The sequence below is a fragment of the Dermochelys coriacea genome, chromosome 11 (assembly GCF_009764565.3).
Source record: "Dermochelys coriacea isolate rDerCor1 chromosome 11, rDerCor1.pri.v4, whole genome shotgun sequence".
Classification (NCBI taxonomy): domain Eukaryota; kingdom Metazoa; phylum Chordata; order Testudines; family Dermochelyidae; genus Dermochelys; species Dermochelys coriacea.
Window position 1 is genome coordinate 79,693,792 of NC_050078.2, and position 15,570 is coordinate 79,709,361.

General features: G+C 43.4%; 1 protein-coding gene across 7 annotated transcripts in view; it reads right to left on the reverse strand.

Annotated features, from left to right (window-relative positions):
* Nucleotides 1–15,570, reverse strand: part of LOC119863710 (butyrophilin subfamily 2 member A2-like) — a 57,039-nt gene that overhangs the window by 16,313 nt on the left and 25,156 nt on the right. For 5 of the 7 annotated variants that reach the window (XM_043505845.1, XM_043505847.1, XM_043505843.1 and 2 more), the window contains 5 exons: nt 13,371–13,391; nt 10,952–10,972; nt 6,880–6,900; nt 4,228–4,248; nt 751–771 (listed from right to left, as the gene is read on the reverse strand). In XM_043505845.1, coding sequence (XP_043361780.1) covers nt 751–771; nt 4,228–4,248; nt 6,880–6,900; nt 10,952–10,972; nt 13,371–13,391 — 105 coding nt within the window. Of the gene's footprint in view, nt 1–750; nt 772–4,227; nt 4,249–6,879; nt 6,901–8,568; nt 9,760–10,951; nt 10,973–13,370; nt 13,392–15,570 lie in introns of those variants that run through there. The other 2 variants (XM_043505844.1, XM_043505848.1) reach the window with 2 other exon arrangements.

Below are 15,570 nucleotides of genomic sequence, written 5' to 3' on the forward strand. Positions count from 1 at the left end.
CAGGATCAAATCCTAAAATGCGAATAGTTTGTTGATATGACTTGAACCTTCAATATTTATTTGCTTCTCTAGCTAGGGAGGTTGTGAAATCTCTATCACTGGAGGTTTTTAAGAACAGATCAGACAGGTACCTTCAGGGATGGTCTAGGTATGCTTCACCCACATGTACCAAGGCAGGATGGGAGGAAGTGGCAGGACCAGAAGACCTCTTGAGGTCCCTTCCAGTTCTGCATTTCTACAATTCTCTTGGTCTTTATTAGTGCTGTTGCTTTTACTATAAAGATTAAGGGTAGTATTTTCCTAGCTCTGTTCCCACTGAAGTTAGTGGGAGTTTCACCATTGACTTCAGTAAGAGCAAATTTAGGCCAGTCCTGGGTGTTTTTGATAATGCCACCCTAATAAGTTTAGACTGTCCCTTGTCTGCCACAACTCTATTATGTTATGGCCACAATTCAGGAAGTACTTAAGCATGTGTTTCAAGATTAAAGTTAAACACTTGCTTAGGTGCTACATTGAACTGGGGCCTTGGCCTATAATCACTTGGATGCTACAGCGAACAATAAAACAGCATGAGTTTCTATTGGAAACCTTTATTTCTGTTCCTTTTCATGTTTCTCCCATTGCCTTTTGGTGACCTTAGTGCATAGTGAACCTTGGGGAGGAAGGGGGATTGTGCTGGAGAATAGAGATAAAAGTCTTAATATGAGATGACTATTTACAAAAGGGAATATGAGGAAAAAGCTAACTTACCAATTTCTGCCTGCAATCTCCCTAAGGAAAGAAGAAAAAGCAAAACAGATAAAAATAAATATAATGCCGTGCTCCTGTCCAGGTGCCTACATATATAAAAGACAGTTTTCATTATAAGCACAAAATTATTCTTCTTATTATTACTGTATATGTCTCCCAGTATGCACCCTAAGGTTACATGTCAGACATGTTTCAGAGTAGCAGCCGTGTTAGTGCTGTATTCGCAAAAAGAAAAGGAGTACTTGTGGCACCTTAGAGACTAACAAATCTACTTGCGCTACATTGATGACATCTTCATCATCTGGACCCATGGAAAAGAAGCTCTTGAGGAATTCCACCAGGATTTCAACAATTTCCATCCCACCATCAACCTCAGCCTGGACCAGTCCACACAAGAGATCCACTTCCTGGACACTACGGTGCTAATAAGCGATGGTCACATAAACACCACCCTATATCGGAAACCTACTGACCGCTATTCCTACCTACATGCCTCTAGCTTTCATCCAGATCATACCACTCGATCTATTGTCTACAGCCAAGCGCTACGATATAACCGCATTTGCTCCAACCCCTCAGACAGAGACAAACACCTACAAGATCTCTATCATGCATTCCTACAACTACAATACCCACCTGCTGAAGTGAAGAAACAGATTGACAGAGCCAGAAGAGTACCCAGAAGTCACCTACTACAGGACAGGCCCAACAAAGAAAACAACAGAACGCCACTAGCCATCACCTTCAGCCCCCAACTAAAACCTCTCCAACGCATCCTCAAGGATCTACAAGCTATCCTGAAGGACGACCCATCACTCTCACAGATCTTGGGAGACAGGCCAGTCCTTGCTTACAGACAGCCCCCCAATCTGAAGCAAATACTCACCAGCAACCACACACCACACAACAGAACCACTAACCCAGGAACCTATCCTTGCAACAAAGCCCGTTGCCAACTCTGTCCACATATCTATTCAGGGGATACCATCATAGGGCCTAATCACATCAGCCACACTATCAGAGGCTCGTTCACCTGCGCATCTACCAATGTGATATATGCCATCATGTGCCAGCAATGCCCCTCTGCCATGTACATTGGCCAAACTGGACAGTCTCTACGTAAAAGAATGAATGGACACAAATCAGACGTCAAGAATTATAACATTCAAAAACCAGTTGGAGAACACTTCAATCTCTCTGGTCACTCGATCACAGACCTAAGAGTGGCTATACTTCAACAAAAAAGCTTCAAAAAACAGACTCCAACGAGAGACTGCTGAATTGGAATTAATTTGCAAACTGGATACAATTAACTTAGGCTTGAATAGAGACTGGGAATGGATGAGTCATTACACAAAGTAAAACTATTTCCCCATGTTATTTCTCTCTCCCTCCCACCCCACTCCCCACTGTTCCTCTGATATTCTTGTTAACTGCTGGAATTAGCCTACCTTGCTTGTCACCATGAAAGGTTTTCCTCCTTTTCCCCCCCCCCCCCCCCCCGCTGTTGGTGATGGCTTATCTTAAGTGATCACTCTCCTTACAGTGTGTATGATAAACCCATTGTTTCATGTTCTCTGTGTGTGTGTATATAAATCTCTCCTCTGTTTTTTCCACCAAATGCATCCGATGAAGTGAGCTGTAGCTCACGAAAGCTTATGCTCTAATAAATTTTAGTCTCTAAGGTGCCACAAGTACTCCTTTTCTTTGTCAGACATGTGTTAGTTGTGCCCAATTTTGCAAATCTTTATGCACAGGAAGAGCATTATTCATATGTGTAATCCTGCGTGGGGTTGGGCTCTTAAAATTATTTTAAAAGTATTACTGTTTTGATGGGTGCAACATGTTTTTGTCTACTCACTTGTTACTGATTTTTTTTTCCATTTTTTTGTGCATCCCAAACTCCTATTAACTATTCTGGGAGTTCTGCATATAGAAGGAATGAAAAACTAGGCCTTAAAATCACTAATACTTTAATAAAAATTTGAGGATATGGCTTGTTTTCTACTTTTCTGGTTAATAGAATCAGAGCTGTCAGCAGCTGTGTAGCTCAGTGAATTGTTGATTTTTCTGTTCGGTGGCCAAACTGAACATTGCCTCCCCCCCATACTTTTGTTGTTTCAATTTGTTTTTTCCTTCACAAAATGAGAAATGAAAAAAACAAAACAGTTTGGTTGAACAAAATGTTTTGAATACCAATTTGAATTGCTATTTTGAAACAAAACATTGATTCAAATTGACACTTTCTAAATGAAATATTGATCTGAATTCACATTTTTGAAGCAAACCATTTTACCATTTCTAAATTCTTAAGTGTTTTCAGTTGAAATTATTCAGTGAATTCAACCCAAATTTGCAAATAGTTTCAGTACCCTGAAAAACATATTTAAGTGAATTTACAATCCCCCCTCAAAAAAACAAAACAAAAAAACACCCCAGCCAAGCTGTACACCTTATGCCGAAGATTACAACTTGGGCAACAGATTCTAGCATTTTTATAACAATAATTAATAATGATGTGGCTGAGGCAGGGGACTGGATTTTCTGCTACTTTGTGGGCCCTTTTGACATCTAGACTAAAAAGCAATTGGATGTCCCCAAGCTGAAGGGTTCCCTGGTGTGATGGAGGCCCTAGCAGGCCCAGAGCTGGTGTACTCAACTTCTGAACCACCCCCTCAGCAGCCTCTGGGGAAGAAGGTGTACTGGGGCTGGAAAATGACCAGAGTGACACAGATTATGTCTGTGCTGGGTCTGTAGGACTGGTTCCAGAGTCAGGGAGCCATAACTGTTTTTTTATGTCCTCCTCTGGCCACAGCTGAAAATAGGAGCCAGCACTTCTATTAGTTATTTATTATTTGCATTGGGTAGTTCAGAGGAGCTCCAGCCCTGGGTCAAGACCCCATTGTGGTAGGTGCTGTACAAACACAGAATAAAGACAGATACTGTTCCAAAGAGTTGATTTGGGCTTGGATTTTCCAAGCAGGTTAAGTGTGTAAGGGACCCAAGTTTCATTGACATTCAGTGGAAAGTGGGTGCCTAACTGCCTTAGGATCTTTTGAAAATCCCAGACTTTACATTTATTCACAAAGCCTGGGGTGTCATGTTATTTCCCTACCGGTGAATGAAGCCTACAGTACTTATGAGGGCTTTGTCTACACTATGCAGCTTTTAGCGACACGACTGTTGGCAAAGCCCTGTCACTAAAAGATGGGCAGCGTAGCCGCTGTTTGTTGGCTCTTTTGCCGACAAAATACTCCCACCCCCAATGAGCAGCGTTCACTTTGTTGGCAGGAGAGTGCTTCTGCCAACAATGTTCTGTTCACAGTGGCACTTGTCATGGCAAAACGTTTGTCGTTTGGGAGGGAAGGGGGTTAACACCTCCGAACAACAAAAGTTTTGTCGTTCAATTGCCAGTGTAGACACAGCCTAGGATGCAACTCCATACAAACCATTGCATTAGAGGAGGTTATAACTTACTAATTTCTTCTTGGAGTTCACCTTGAAAAAAAAGGGAAAGAACTAGATAAGTAAATGAAAGCCTATCAAGAGCTTTGTTTCTCAAGGATATGGATCTCAAGGTCAGCTTTCATTATAAGCACTCTAATTAATCTACTTTGACCCCAATCCCAAATGGGCAGTTTACTGTAACTCTGTGGAGCGCCACTGACTTCAACAGGACAACTCCTTGAGAAGAAAGTTCAGTATGTGCATAAGTCTCTGTAGCCTGGGCACCGGAATTACTGTTGATTTCCAGGGCACAATGCACAGCAGTGAAGATAGGTGTCTGCAGGATCAGGGCCTCTAGTCATATTTTCTTTGTAGAACAGTAAGAGCAGATCTACAGCACAGACACCTGTTGGCATAGCTATGTCAGCCAGGAGTGTGGGGAGACACAGGCGCCAAGTTCCCAAGTTCCCTGGGTTGCTCGACCCCTGCTGTGCCCCATGCTCCAGCCCCAAAAATCCCCACTTCTGCCCTGCCTCGTCCCACCCCGCTCCACCCCTGCCACATCTCTTCCCACCCTCTTCTTCCCCCTCCCCCTGCCTCTTCCTGTCCCTGCTCCACTCCCTCCCCACAGCCCCTGTGCACACCGCTGAACAGCTGATTGCAGCAAGTGGGAGGCAAGTGGGGGGGGGGGGGAGCTGAGCATCCACTATTTTTTTCCATGGGTGCTCCAGCCCCGGAGCACCCATGGAGTTGCCACCTATGTGGGGAGGCATGGGTGGTAAGTGACTCCCACATTTGGGGAGGCTAAGCCTGAGAGCTGGAAGCTCCCTAGAAATGGGAGGGACCACCAACACCTGGACTGTGGCCACGACCCCTGCCCCCCCTGAGTCCAGCCCTGCTCAGCCTCCTTCCCCTGAGGCCCTGCCTATACTCCACCCCCACTCCACCCCAGGCCCTGCTCCTGCTCAGCCCCCTCTCCCAGGGGTCCCACCACCCACACCTCTCCACCCGAGGGGTCCTGCCACCCGTGCTGCTCTGCCCCCTTCACCCAAGGGCCCCCATCCTGTCACCAGTGCCTCTCTGCCTCTCTAGGGGTGAAGAGTCGCAAGAGGGTGGTGTGGGGGAATCGGGGAACAGGGGTGGAGAAGCACAAGAAGCAGGTAGGGGAGCATGGAGAAAGGGGTGGAGAAGTGTGGGGATGTGGGAGAAGAGCCAGAAATGTGCAAGAGGCAGGGGTGGGGGGGTGCCAGAGAAGGGACAGTGAAGCGTGAGAGGCAGGTGGGGAATGTGGGGGAAGTAGTGAAGAGTCACAAAAGGCAGGTGAGGGGGCCACTGGAGAAAGGGGTGGAGAAGCATGAGTGGTGGGTGGAGGGGCCATGGGGCAAGAGGCAGGGCAGGAAGAGGAGCAGTGTGGGTAGTGGGGTCATGGGGGAATGCAGAATGCAGGAGTGGGGTCTCAGGGTGGAGTGTGGGCAGGGCCATGAGCCAGTGCCCTTTCAGGGGCAATGCTCCAAAGGCAGCAAGCCAGCAGGGCAGCTCCAAAGGCGGGTGCCCTGTATCCTGTTTGGGAAGGCTTTAGCCTCGCCTGGCCTATTATACCCATTGCCCTTGTGGGGAGGTGTGATCCCTAACTGACATGGCTGTGCTGTGAGATCCAGTTATAATGGCAAAACAGTGCTATTACCAATATCGCTTGTTTCGCTTGTGGTGGTGTCTTTACTATATCATGCAAAGCACAGCTTTGCTGGCACAAGCTCCATCCGCACTTTCCCACTATAATATACTATATTATATTATAGTATTCCTATATTCCTATACCAGTAAAGTGCTTCTGATGTAGACAAAGCCTTGCAGGTAAAAAGTGCATTATGGTTTCCTGGGCCTGAAAACACTTAGGCATGTAAGAAAAATTTCTCATGAACACAAGTGTCTGAAGGACTGGAGCATTACTTTCAAAGGTTGACAGTTTGGAATGGTGCAATATGTTTAGGCCTGATCACTAATTATTACTAGGGAGGTAGTGTGGGCCAGCAGACATAGCACTGGAACTCAGGTGACACGAGTTCTAATCATGGTTCTGCCACTGCCCGCTGGGAGACCTGGGCATGTTAGTTGCCCCTTCTGTGCCTCAGTTTCATGATCATGATCTCTAAAGTGCTTTGAGATCTACTGGTGAAGTTTCTTTACAGAAGAGTTAGGTATTATTACTGCTTACTAGTCTTTTGTAAACCTTCATTCTTTGGGAACCTCCTACTCCCTTCAAGCTTCAGAGGGGTAACCATGTTAGTCTGGATCTGTAAAAGCGGCAAGGAGTCCTGTGGCACCTTATAGACTAACAGACATACTGGAGCATGAGCTTTCATGGGAAGTGTGTATTCACCCACGAAAGCTCATGCTCCAGTACGTCTGTTAGTCTATAAGGTGCCACAGGACTTTTTGCCACTACTTCCTTCAGTTTCATTGGGAGTATGAGCTATATAGGAATAAGTGAAAGTCAGTCCTTAAAAGTATTTTAAAATCCTGGTTGCATTATGACTTCCCATAACATAGCGTGGGGATTATTGTTAATAAATTATTGATGCTACCTGTGATTTTTCAGTTGACCTTGTCCCTTAAATTAAAAACTTAACTGTGCACAACTTCACATACAAGGTGATATTGGAAGAGGGGAATGAAACTTACTGATATTTTCAAGAAGTTTCCCTAAAATAAAACAAATGGATAAATACATTATTTAAGATTTTTTTCACTGAATGGAGATATTAAGGAGTTTTCCATTTTATTCTGATTTACAGTTTCAAGAAAACCATTACTCAAATTAGAACTCCCACCACTGCAACAAGCTACCAAGGGAAGTGATGGATTCTCCATCTCTTGATGTCTTCAGACCAAGACGGGATGTCTTTCTGAGAGATCTGCTGAACACAGAGTATTGGCCTCAATACCGGGGTAACTGGGTGAAATACTCTGGTTTGTGTCATGCAGGAGGTCAGACTAGATGATCTGATGGTCCCATCCAGCCTTAAATCTATGAATGAATTACATTTGGATTCATGATACAAGGTGGGTGAGGTAATATCTTTTATTAGAACCACCTCTGTTGGTGAGAGAGACAAGATTTTGAGCCACACAGACCTCTTCTTCAGATCTAGGAAAGGTAATCTGAGCTCATAGCTAAAGGCAAGGTTGAACAGATTAGTTAGCATATATTGTAAGGGACCATTCAAGGTAGTGTCCCATTAACACCTGCAGTCATAGGACAAAAAGAAAGGGTTAGTGAGTTACTGAGTGTTGTAATAAGCCCAAATCCAGTGTTTCTGTTCAGTCCATGATTTTTAGTATCTAGCAGAGCTATGAAAATCTTTTGAAAGTGGTGTGCAGGTTTGCTTTGAGGATAAGGACTGAGAGGTCAGATATAGAGTGATTGTTTTGTGAAAAGTGTTACCCACAGGTGATGGGTGTTTTTGTGTTAGTTTCCTGAGAGTTCATCTGAGGGCTTGTCTACACTACACAGCTTTTAGCGACATGGCCATGGCAGTCTGGCAGTGTGAATGCTTTTGGTAGGCACTTTTTCCGACAAAATACTTCCACCCCCTAATAAGCGTCTTTCGGGGTGGGGGTGGGGGGCTTTTTTAAGCACCTGTGAACAACAAAAGTTTTGTTGTTCAGTTGGCAGTGTAGACAAAGCCTAAGAGTGTAGTGATTGTCTGGCTTCCCCCACAAAGGGCACAGCTACACTAGAGTTCACAGCAGCGCAGCTGCACTTATGCCGCTGTAAGCTCTCTAATGTAGTTGTTGTAAGATGATGGGAAAGACCTCTCCCTTCAGCTTAACTCCACCAGTCCCCACGAGCAGCAGAAGCTATGTCAGCAGGACAAGCTCTCTCGCTGACATAGCCCTGACTGTCCACACCAGCGCTTATGTCCGTGTAGTGTATGTTGCCAGTATAAGTTGTAGTGTAGACATAGACATAGATGTTGGGGCATTTAGTGCACAAGTTGTTGTGATAGGTCTGTGTAGGATTCATAGATCTTGAAAGTGTTGTGGGGGGGTTGATCACTGTAGCACTGGAGATATGGCTGCAGGTTTTGCACCTGCTCTGGTAGGGTCTGGTGCTGCTTTGACTTGGTGTGTCCTGGTCTGTGTGGAGCTTTGTTCTGATGATGAGCTTGGAGAGATTGGGGAGGTTGTCTGAAGGCCAGAAGCGGGGTTTAGGAAAGATTTAGGATGGGGTCCCTCTTCAGTATGGGTTGTAGTTGTTTGATACCCCATCTGGGTTCCAGTGTGGGGTGGTAGGTGGCAACTAGGCTGAGTTTTCATTCATGCTTGTGGATTCACTATGATTAGCTATCAAACAAATGAATACTTTCAGACATTTACAGTTCTGAATTACCTGTAGGATTCACACCAAATCTTCTTTTTCACATACCCTAAACTCCTGTTGGCTTCACTAGCAGTATACAGTGTGCAGAGACTGCAGGATCAGCTCCTACAATGCTAATAGTTGGCTAACATGACTTAAGCCTTTAATATTTATTTGGCTCTGTACCTGAATCTTTAGCTGTTCTTCTGTCTTTACTATAAAGATTATGAGTAGGGTTGCCCTAGCTCTGCTCCTGCTGAAGTTAGTCAGTGGTGAAACTCCCATTCAATCAGAGCAAAGCAATGGGTGCTTTTGAAAATAAAAGTAGGACAGGATTAGGTTTTTTGTCTTTTGTGTCACAGGCCTGTAGTATCAATGGTGTCAATTCAGAAAAGCATTTAGACACATGCTTCGGTCTAGGCACATCGAAGTCAATGGGAATGCACATGCACTTAACTTTAAAGAATATCAGTGCTTTTTTGAATCAGATTATATCATCATTTAATATTCATTTGATTCTGTAACTGAATCTTTATCCAATCTGCTCTCCTTCCCATAAAGATTAATAAACTTAGCTTTGTACTTCTATTTACTTATTGTTGGATAAAGACATCAATACAGAAGCTCTAATTTTAACTAATATAAAAACCTGACATCCTTGAAGCAATGAAAAAGAACATTCAACAGGAAAGGAAGCCAACATGGACAGCCAGCAGCTACAAAAAGCTCTTTCCATCCCCATCATCCTGGGGACACATCCTCTTTGTAACAGGCCAGACTGACCCTTTAAGGGCCAGAGGGGCCTGGGACCAGACAGCCCTATTCCTGGGAGAAACCCAGTAGGCAGTCCTGGGAATCATCAGACCCACTGAGCAGTATCAAATGCCTGGGTCTGATTACCAGCTAGGGGATACTGATGAGGGCCCCAGCTGGTCCCAGGAGAATACTGTCCTGTAACTATACTCTAGACATCAGGCAGAGGATTCCATCAGGGTGGAGGCACCCACATGACAGATTTACATCAAGACCAGCCAGCCGTGGTTGATGGGTCATTAAGGAGAATGAACTCTTCCAGTGGGCATCTCCAGAGGATATTGCAGAGAGCATATGGACAATGGAGGCCCAGTGACTCAGCGGGGCACAGAAGACATGTGATCCCTGACTCCATGTTTGTGCCAGTAACTTTCCAGGTATACAGGCTGAGGGTATAAAAGTGGAGACGGTGATATAATTTCTTTGCCTCTTTCCTGTTCCACATTTCTGGACTACAATTTCTAACAAAGAAGAGCTTTGAACAATGGACTGAGGACCCCAGTATTTGGGATGAACCAGAGATTTATTTCAAACTAGCAGATTTAACATCACTGCTATTATCCCGACCTACAGACTCTGAAACCAGCTGTAATGTATCTGATTCATTTTAATCTCAACTCTCTTCCTTTTCAAAACTATTAATAAACCTTTAGTTTTTACTTACTAAAGGATTGGCTATCAGTGTGATTTTGGGGTAAGATCTGGAAGAGCCTAATATATGTGATTTCTGGTTTTAATAATCACGTATCACAGAAGTCTGATTTGTCTGGGTGATGGAGCTCTTCCTGTGTCCCATAATCAGGCAGTGGGACACAGACTATTGCAGACCAAGGAGGGGAGCAAGTTTCAGAGCTCTCACAGAGAATGCACTGCCAGTTGCCTTCTCCCCAACCCTATAGGTGTCTAAATCCCTTAGGCACCCAAGCTTCTGCCTTTGGGCATGCACAAAACTGCCTAAGTCCTGGTGGCACAAAGGTGCTTGAGGAGGTACTCTGGCTAGGCATTCCCCTGTCTAGCCTGTGGGACCTGACCCAGTAGGCATGCCCAGACCACACATTACACAAAAAAAAGCAACCAGATCAAGAAGAGTGAGAGAAAGTGAGTGTCTCTGCATCTGTCCCAGAATACCCAGTTGCTAGGGCACTCACCTAGGGTGTGGGAGACCCAAGTTCAAGTCCCCGCTCCTAATCAGGCAGAACAGGGATTTGGAAGGAAGCTCTCCCACAGCCCAGGTGGCTGCTTTAACCACTGAGCTCCAAGTGGCTGAAGCAGGTTGAAGGGGAGGGGACTGCTGACCAGAAGAACTGGAGAGAATTTATACCTCCTGCAGCCCCAGAGAAGCCCTCTTTCACCTGCACTGGGATGGCAGCACCCACCCAATTGGAAAAAGGACAGGGTTTCTTCATGACATGGTGTGAGCATATGGATATAGTGAGGTGGGGGCTCTCTCTCACTGTCTGGAGTTAGGAATTGCAATATTTAAGTCTCTTTAGGACCTAGCCCTTGGTGAGTAGATTAAAACAAATCAAAAGGATACAAATGTGCACAGAAGATTATAGTAAGAAGAATGTAACTTACATTTTTCAGCCTGGATCTTCCCTAAGGAAAGAAGATAGATAAAGCAGAATAAAAAAGAAATATCACAACAATGAGTTTCTGTTTGAGTGCATACCGAGTGAAAGGACAGGTTTATTCTAAGCATTCTAATAATTTACATAGCTATTATGCTTGGCAGAATTCCATTTTTTAAAATCTTGATGGATAATGTTTATTTTAAGCTTTTTATATTTATCTATCTGAATTCCTACAGTTGAGGGAAATTGGGGTGGTGGTGGTGGTGTCAGACAATAATTTGAGGACACTAGACATGAGATTGAGAAAGGTAAATCTTTATAACCATTAAAACCCAAATTCTCAGCCTTGCATGTCCAAATATACAAAGTAAAGATCCTTAAATCAAACCCTAAATTCTCAAGCAGCACTTTTATTACTTTGCCTACCTGTAAATTTCTATTATCTATGGAAATCTTCTTTGTTCAGTTTGTAAATGTATGGCAAAATCAACATTTACCAAAATCAACATTTACCAACACTACCAATTAGAACCTTATCCTTCCAAGCTCAATTACTGTATCTCTTTATTAGTAGTAACTTATTATAGTTAGACTTTCCCTATGATTATTTGTCAATGTGCTTTATATGTATGGCCAATCCTGAAAATGTATGTGGGAGTGAAGTTACTCATGTGCTTGAGGGCTGACCTATACACAACTGTAGAACTGGATGGGAAACAGTTTTCTTGCCTCTCGAAACATCTCAAGAACTACGGACTTGTTCAGCCGATCATGTTTTGTGAAACCACTCCCAAATATATTTGAGCAAACTGTATGTCAGTTATTGTTCAAATGCAACTGGCTACCCCCCACCTCCCGCCCACTGTATTCTTATCATGAAAACTATGAATAATTTTAAAAAAAAAAAAAGTATTTTCAAGAGGTTGACTTTTCTTTCCAGCTCAAATCAAACAAAAAGTCAAAAAATCCCCTGAACTTCCACAAACTGAAAAACAACTTTATTCCAGTTCATGTCAATCAATGTTCTGTTTCAATAATTTGACCATGACCGGCTAATTCCTGTTAAAAATACAACCTGCTTTGTTTTCATCAGGGATTTTACCTCTGTTTAGCTAACATATGTAAGTACCAATGTTAGCATCTTGTTTTCCTAGTGAAAATGCTCACTTAGGCATCTTAGAAAATCTCACTCTGTCAACACTGATCCAGCAAATGTTTATGCACATGCATAAGTGCATGCATAAGAGTTTGCAGGACAGGGGCATAAGGTATTTAAATATGTCCTGACTGCCAGAGATGCTGAGCACAAAGCTCAACGGGAGTCTGTCTGAGTGATGGGTGAACATTGAGGCATTCCTCTCTCTATGGATTTAGGTGCCTAACTTCAGGCTACTATGGGTACATCTACATTGTACACTCACTCCCTACAGCAGCATGCAGAGTACAAACACTGCATGCCCCCTTCGCATGAGGACAAATAGCTGTGTAGATGGTGAGTCACTGCTTAAGTGCATAGAGTACGGACATGCCTGAACCTGATGGCTATGCACTCTACACAGCTCTGTGCACCCAAACTATTCTTCCTCCACCTACACAGCTGTTTTTAGCAATGTAGTGTCCTGCTGCCACCCTGTTTCCGGAGCCTTTCCTCACTGCCTCCCCCATGCCAGAGTGTTGCACTGACTCATACCACATTGCAGTGTGCACACTGCCTATTTTTCACTATGGCCTTGTCTACACTACCACGGTAAATTGACCTAAATTACACTACTCCAGCTACGTGAATAACATAGCTGGAGTCAATGTAGCTTAGGTTGACTTACTGCCGTGTCTGCACCGCCCTGTGTCGACAGGAGGCGGTCTCCAATTGACTTACATTAATCTTCTCGTTCCAGTGGAGTACTGAAGTCAACCAGAGAACAAATCTGCGGTACATTTAGTGGGTCTTCACCTGTTAAATCGACCCCCGCTGCATCAATTGCAGCAGCGTCGATCCCTGGTAAGTATAGACATGGCTTATTATATGTAGCTACACACACACACACACACCACATGTCACTTCAAGTGGTGTGAAGTCTAGACAGCCTATGTGTGGTTCATCAATCCTTATTTGCTCTGTCCCATCTCTAACTTGTGGCATTGGGATTGTGGTGATAAGGATTTGGTAGGGTTATGGGGCTACATTTTCAGAAAGTGTACCCCCTCTGCAAATCAAGCCAGTCCAGGGAATTTCAAGTTTGGCACCCAAAAACTAAGGTATCCATTTGAAAATGTAGGGCAACATTTCCATTCGCTTTAGGCCATGAAATTATGTCTGCCTGGAGTCTCAAACATTATTTAAAATAAATTATATTAAACAATCAAACTAAAACACGATCAGACACACACAGGTATGATGTAGTGAAGAAGAGGGAATAACTTACCAATTTTTGCATGAAGGTTTCCTAAAACAAAATAAACCAGTGTAAGTTAGTATAGATTACGTAGGCTCTTCAGTTTCAGTAAATACATATCTAAATAAAAGTCTTCACAGCTTCATGATATAGTTTCATTCTATATTTATGCTATTAAACATTCTTAATGATTCCACTGTGGCTGTAAAATGGCATAAAGAAGCTATGATAATAGAATAATAACATTTTACACACATTTTGCATTCACTTTCATCGTCAAGGCAAATCCAATCAGGTGTAAATCATGAAGAAACCTTGAACATCAAGAATGCTACATAAATCATTCTTGAGAAAGATGTGCGAGCCTCAAAGAATGAAAACAAATTAATATCTGGACAACATGACGTGCATTTAGAGCCAGATATTTAAAGATATTTAGATGCCAAACTCCCATTGATTTTCATGAGATTCAGGCACCTAAATACTTTCAAATATCTGACCCTTAGTGTTTCTTTCATAATAACTGCATCTTGTCAGCAGTTCTCCATCTGTTTAACACCTCTTCAACTCAAAAAGGGTTCAGTTTCCCCTTCGTATCTTTGCATTACACCAGTTTACTGATGCAGAAATCAGGGTTGAAAAGTGTATCTATACACAAACCCTACTTATAATGACTTATAACTTTCTCAAGTTGTCTTTTGTCATGAACTATCTCATACTTGGTATCCGCCCCCACACAATATTGTTGTTGTAGAAAGTTCAATGAATACTTCTTCAAATATTTTGTTTTCTATTAAGATTTTTTTCACAAAAGTAGGTATTTAATCATCAAATAGCTCTTGTGTATAACACATCACACACCAGGTGTATCAGCATTACCAATGCCAAGTTTTCAAATAGCCTGACTCAGGCCTCTACTCATGGGATTGGATTAAAAAGTGAGATTTAAATAAATGTTGTGTTCTTATTTGTTTACTGGGATTTGAGCTGCTAGTAACCATGTTAATCTGGGAGGCTGCAGAACCCCCATCATTGGAGGTTTTTAAAAACCGGTTAGACAAACACATCAGGGATGCTCTTATTTAGTCCTACCACAGAGTGTGGGGATGAAGTAGGTGACGTCTCAAAGTCCCTTCCAGTCTTACATTTTTATCATGCTATGGCTTTGACCTTTTCTCCTCAACCATAACTGTTGGTATCAGACATTTTTTTTTTAAAGAAAGTTGAGATTCTCTCACAAACAAATTTTTTCCAATTGCTGCAGCTTTGAGTGGGGGAAATGAGCGAGAGACTTGCACTAAAATTGTGAGAACTGGCAACCCCGTTAGTGTGGTGTTCAGTGATCACTCAGGCCCAAATTCACAATGAGATTTATGCGCTTGAAAGCCCCTCATCCCCCTGGCCATTTTGTGTGGCATTGGGTCTGCTCTGCCATTGTATTTGCAAGAAATGGCTCAGTGCAGGAGAGGGGTTCATAAGAGACACCTCTCTCCAGCCCAAATTGAGGTGCCAAACTCAGAGATGGGGCAGGACTCAGACCATACCCCTCTCCTTGGCATCTGCCATTGGCTAGTTTAGGTGGCTCCCTGCCTGGCGTTCTGGCTTTTGTGGCTCCCATTCTTAGGTGCCTCTCTCCCCCCAGTCATTGACTAGGGAGCCTAACTCGGGGTTTTGCATAATGACAGGTTTCAGAGTAGCAGCCGTGTTAGTCTGTATTCACAAAAAGAAAAGGAGTACTTGTGGCACCTTAGAGACTAACAAATTTATTAGAGCATAAGCTTTCATGAGCTACAGCTCACTGCATCCGATGAAGAGAGCTATAGCTCACGAAAGCTTATGCTCTAATAAATTTGTTAGTCTCTAAGGTGCCACAAGTACTCCTTTTCTCTTAACTCGGGGTTTGTGGATCACAGTGCTGTGCAAGTGATTTTCTGGGTGCCAGAACATTAGTCATTGTGATGCTCAGCATTTTAATACTTCAGTCTATTTGTGGATCCAGGCCTTAGTGCCTCAGCAGAGCAAGAGGGAGACTGGGAGGAATTACGGGGTTGACAATTTGTTCTCCAGTCTGTTCCTGGGGCAGCAGCCTTTGTCAGAGCAAATTACAGAGTTACAATCTGTCCTGAATTCTGTAAATCACCAGGATCACGGATCCATGCAGGGTTCTATGTTAAGTAAATGGTGAAGCATCAGGTCTTATTAGAGCCAGCCAGGAACTGGGAGAGGGGTA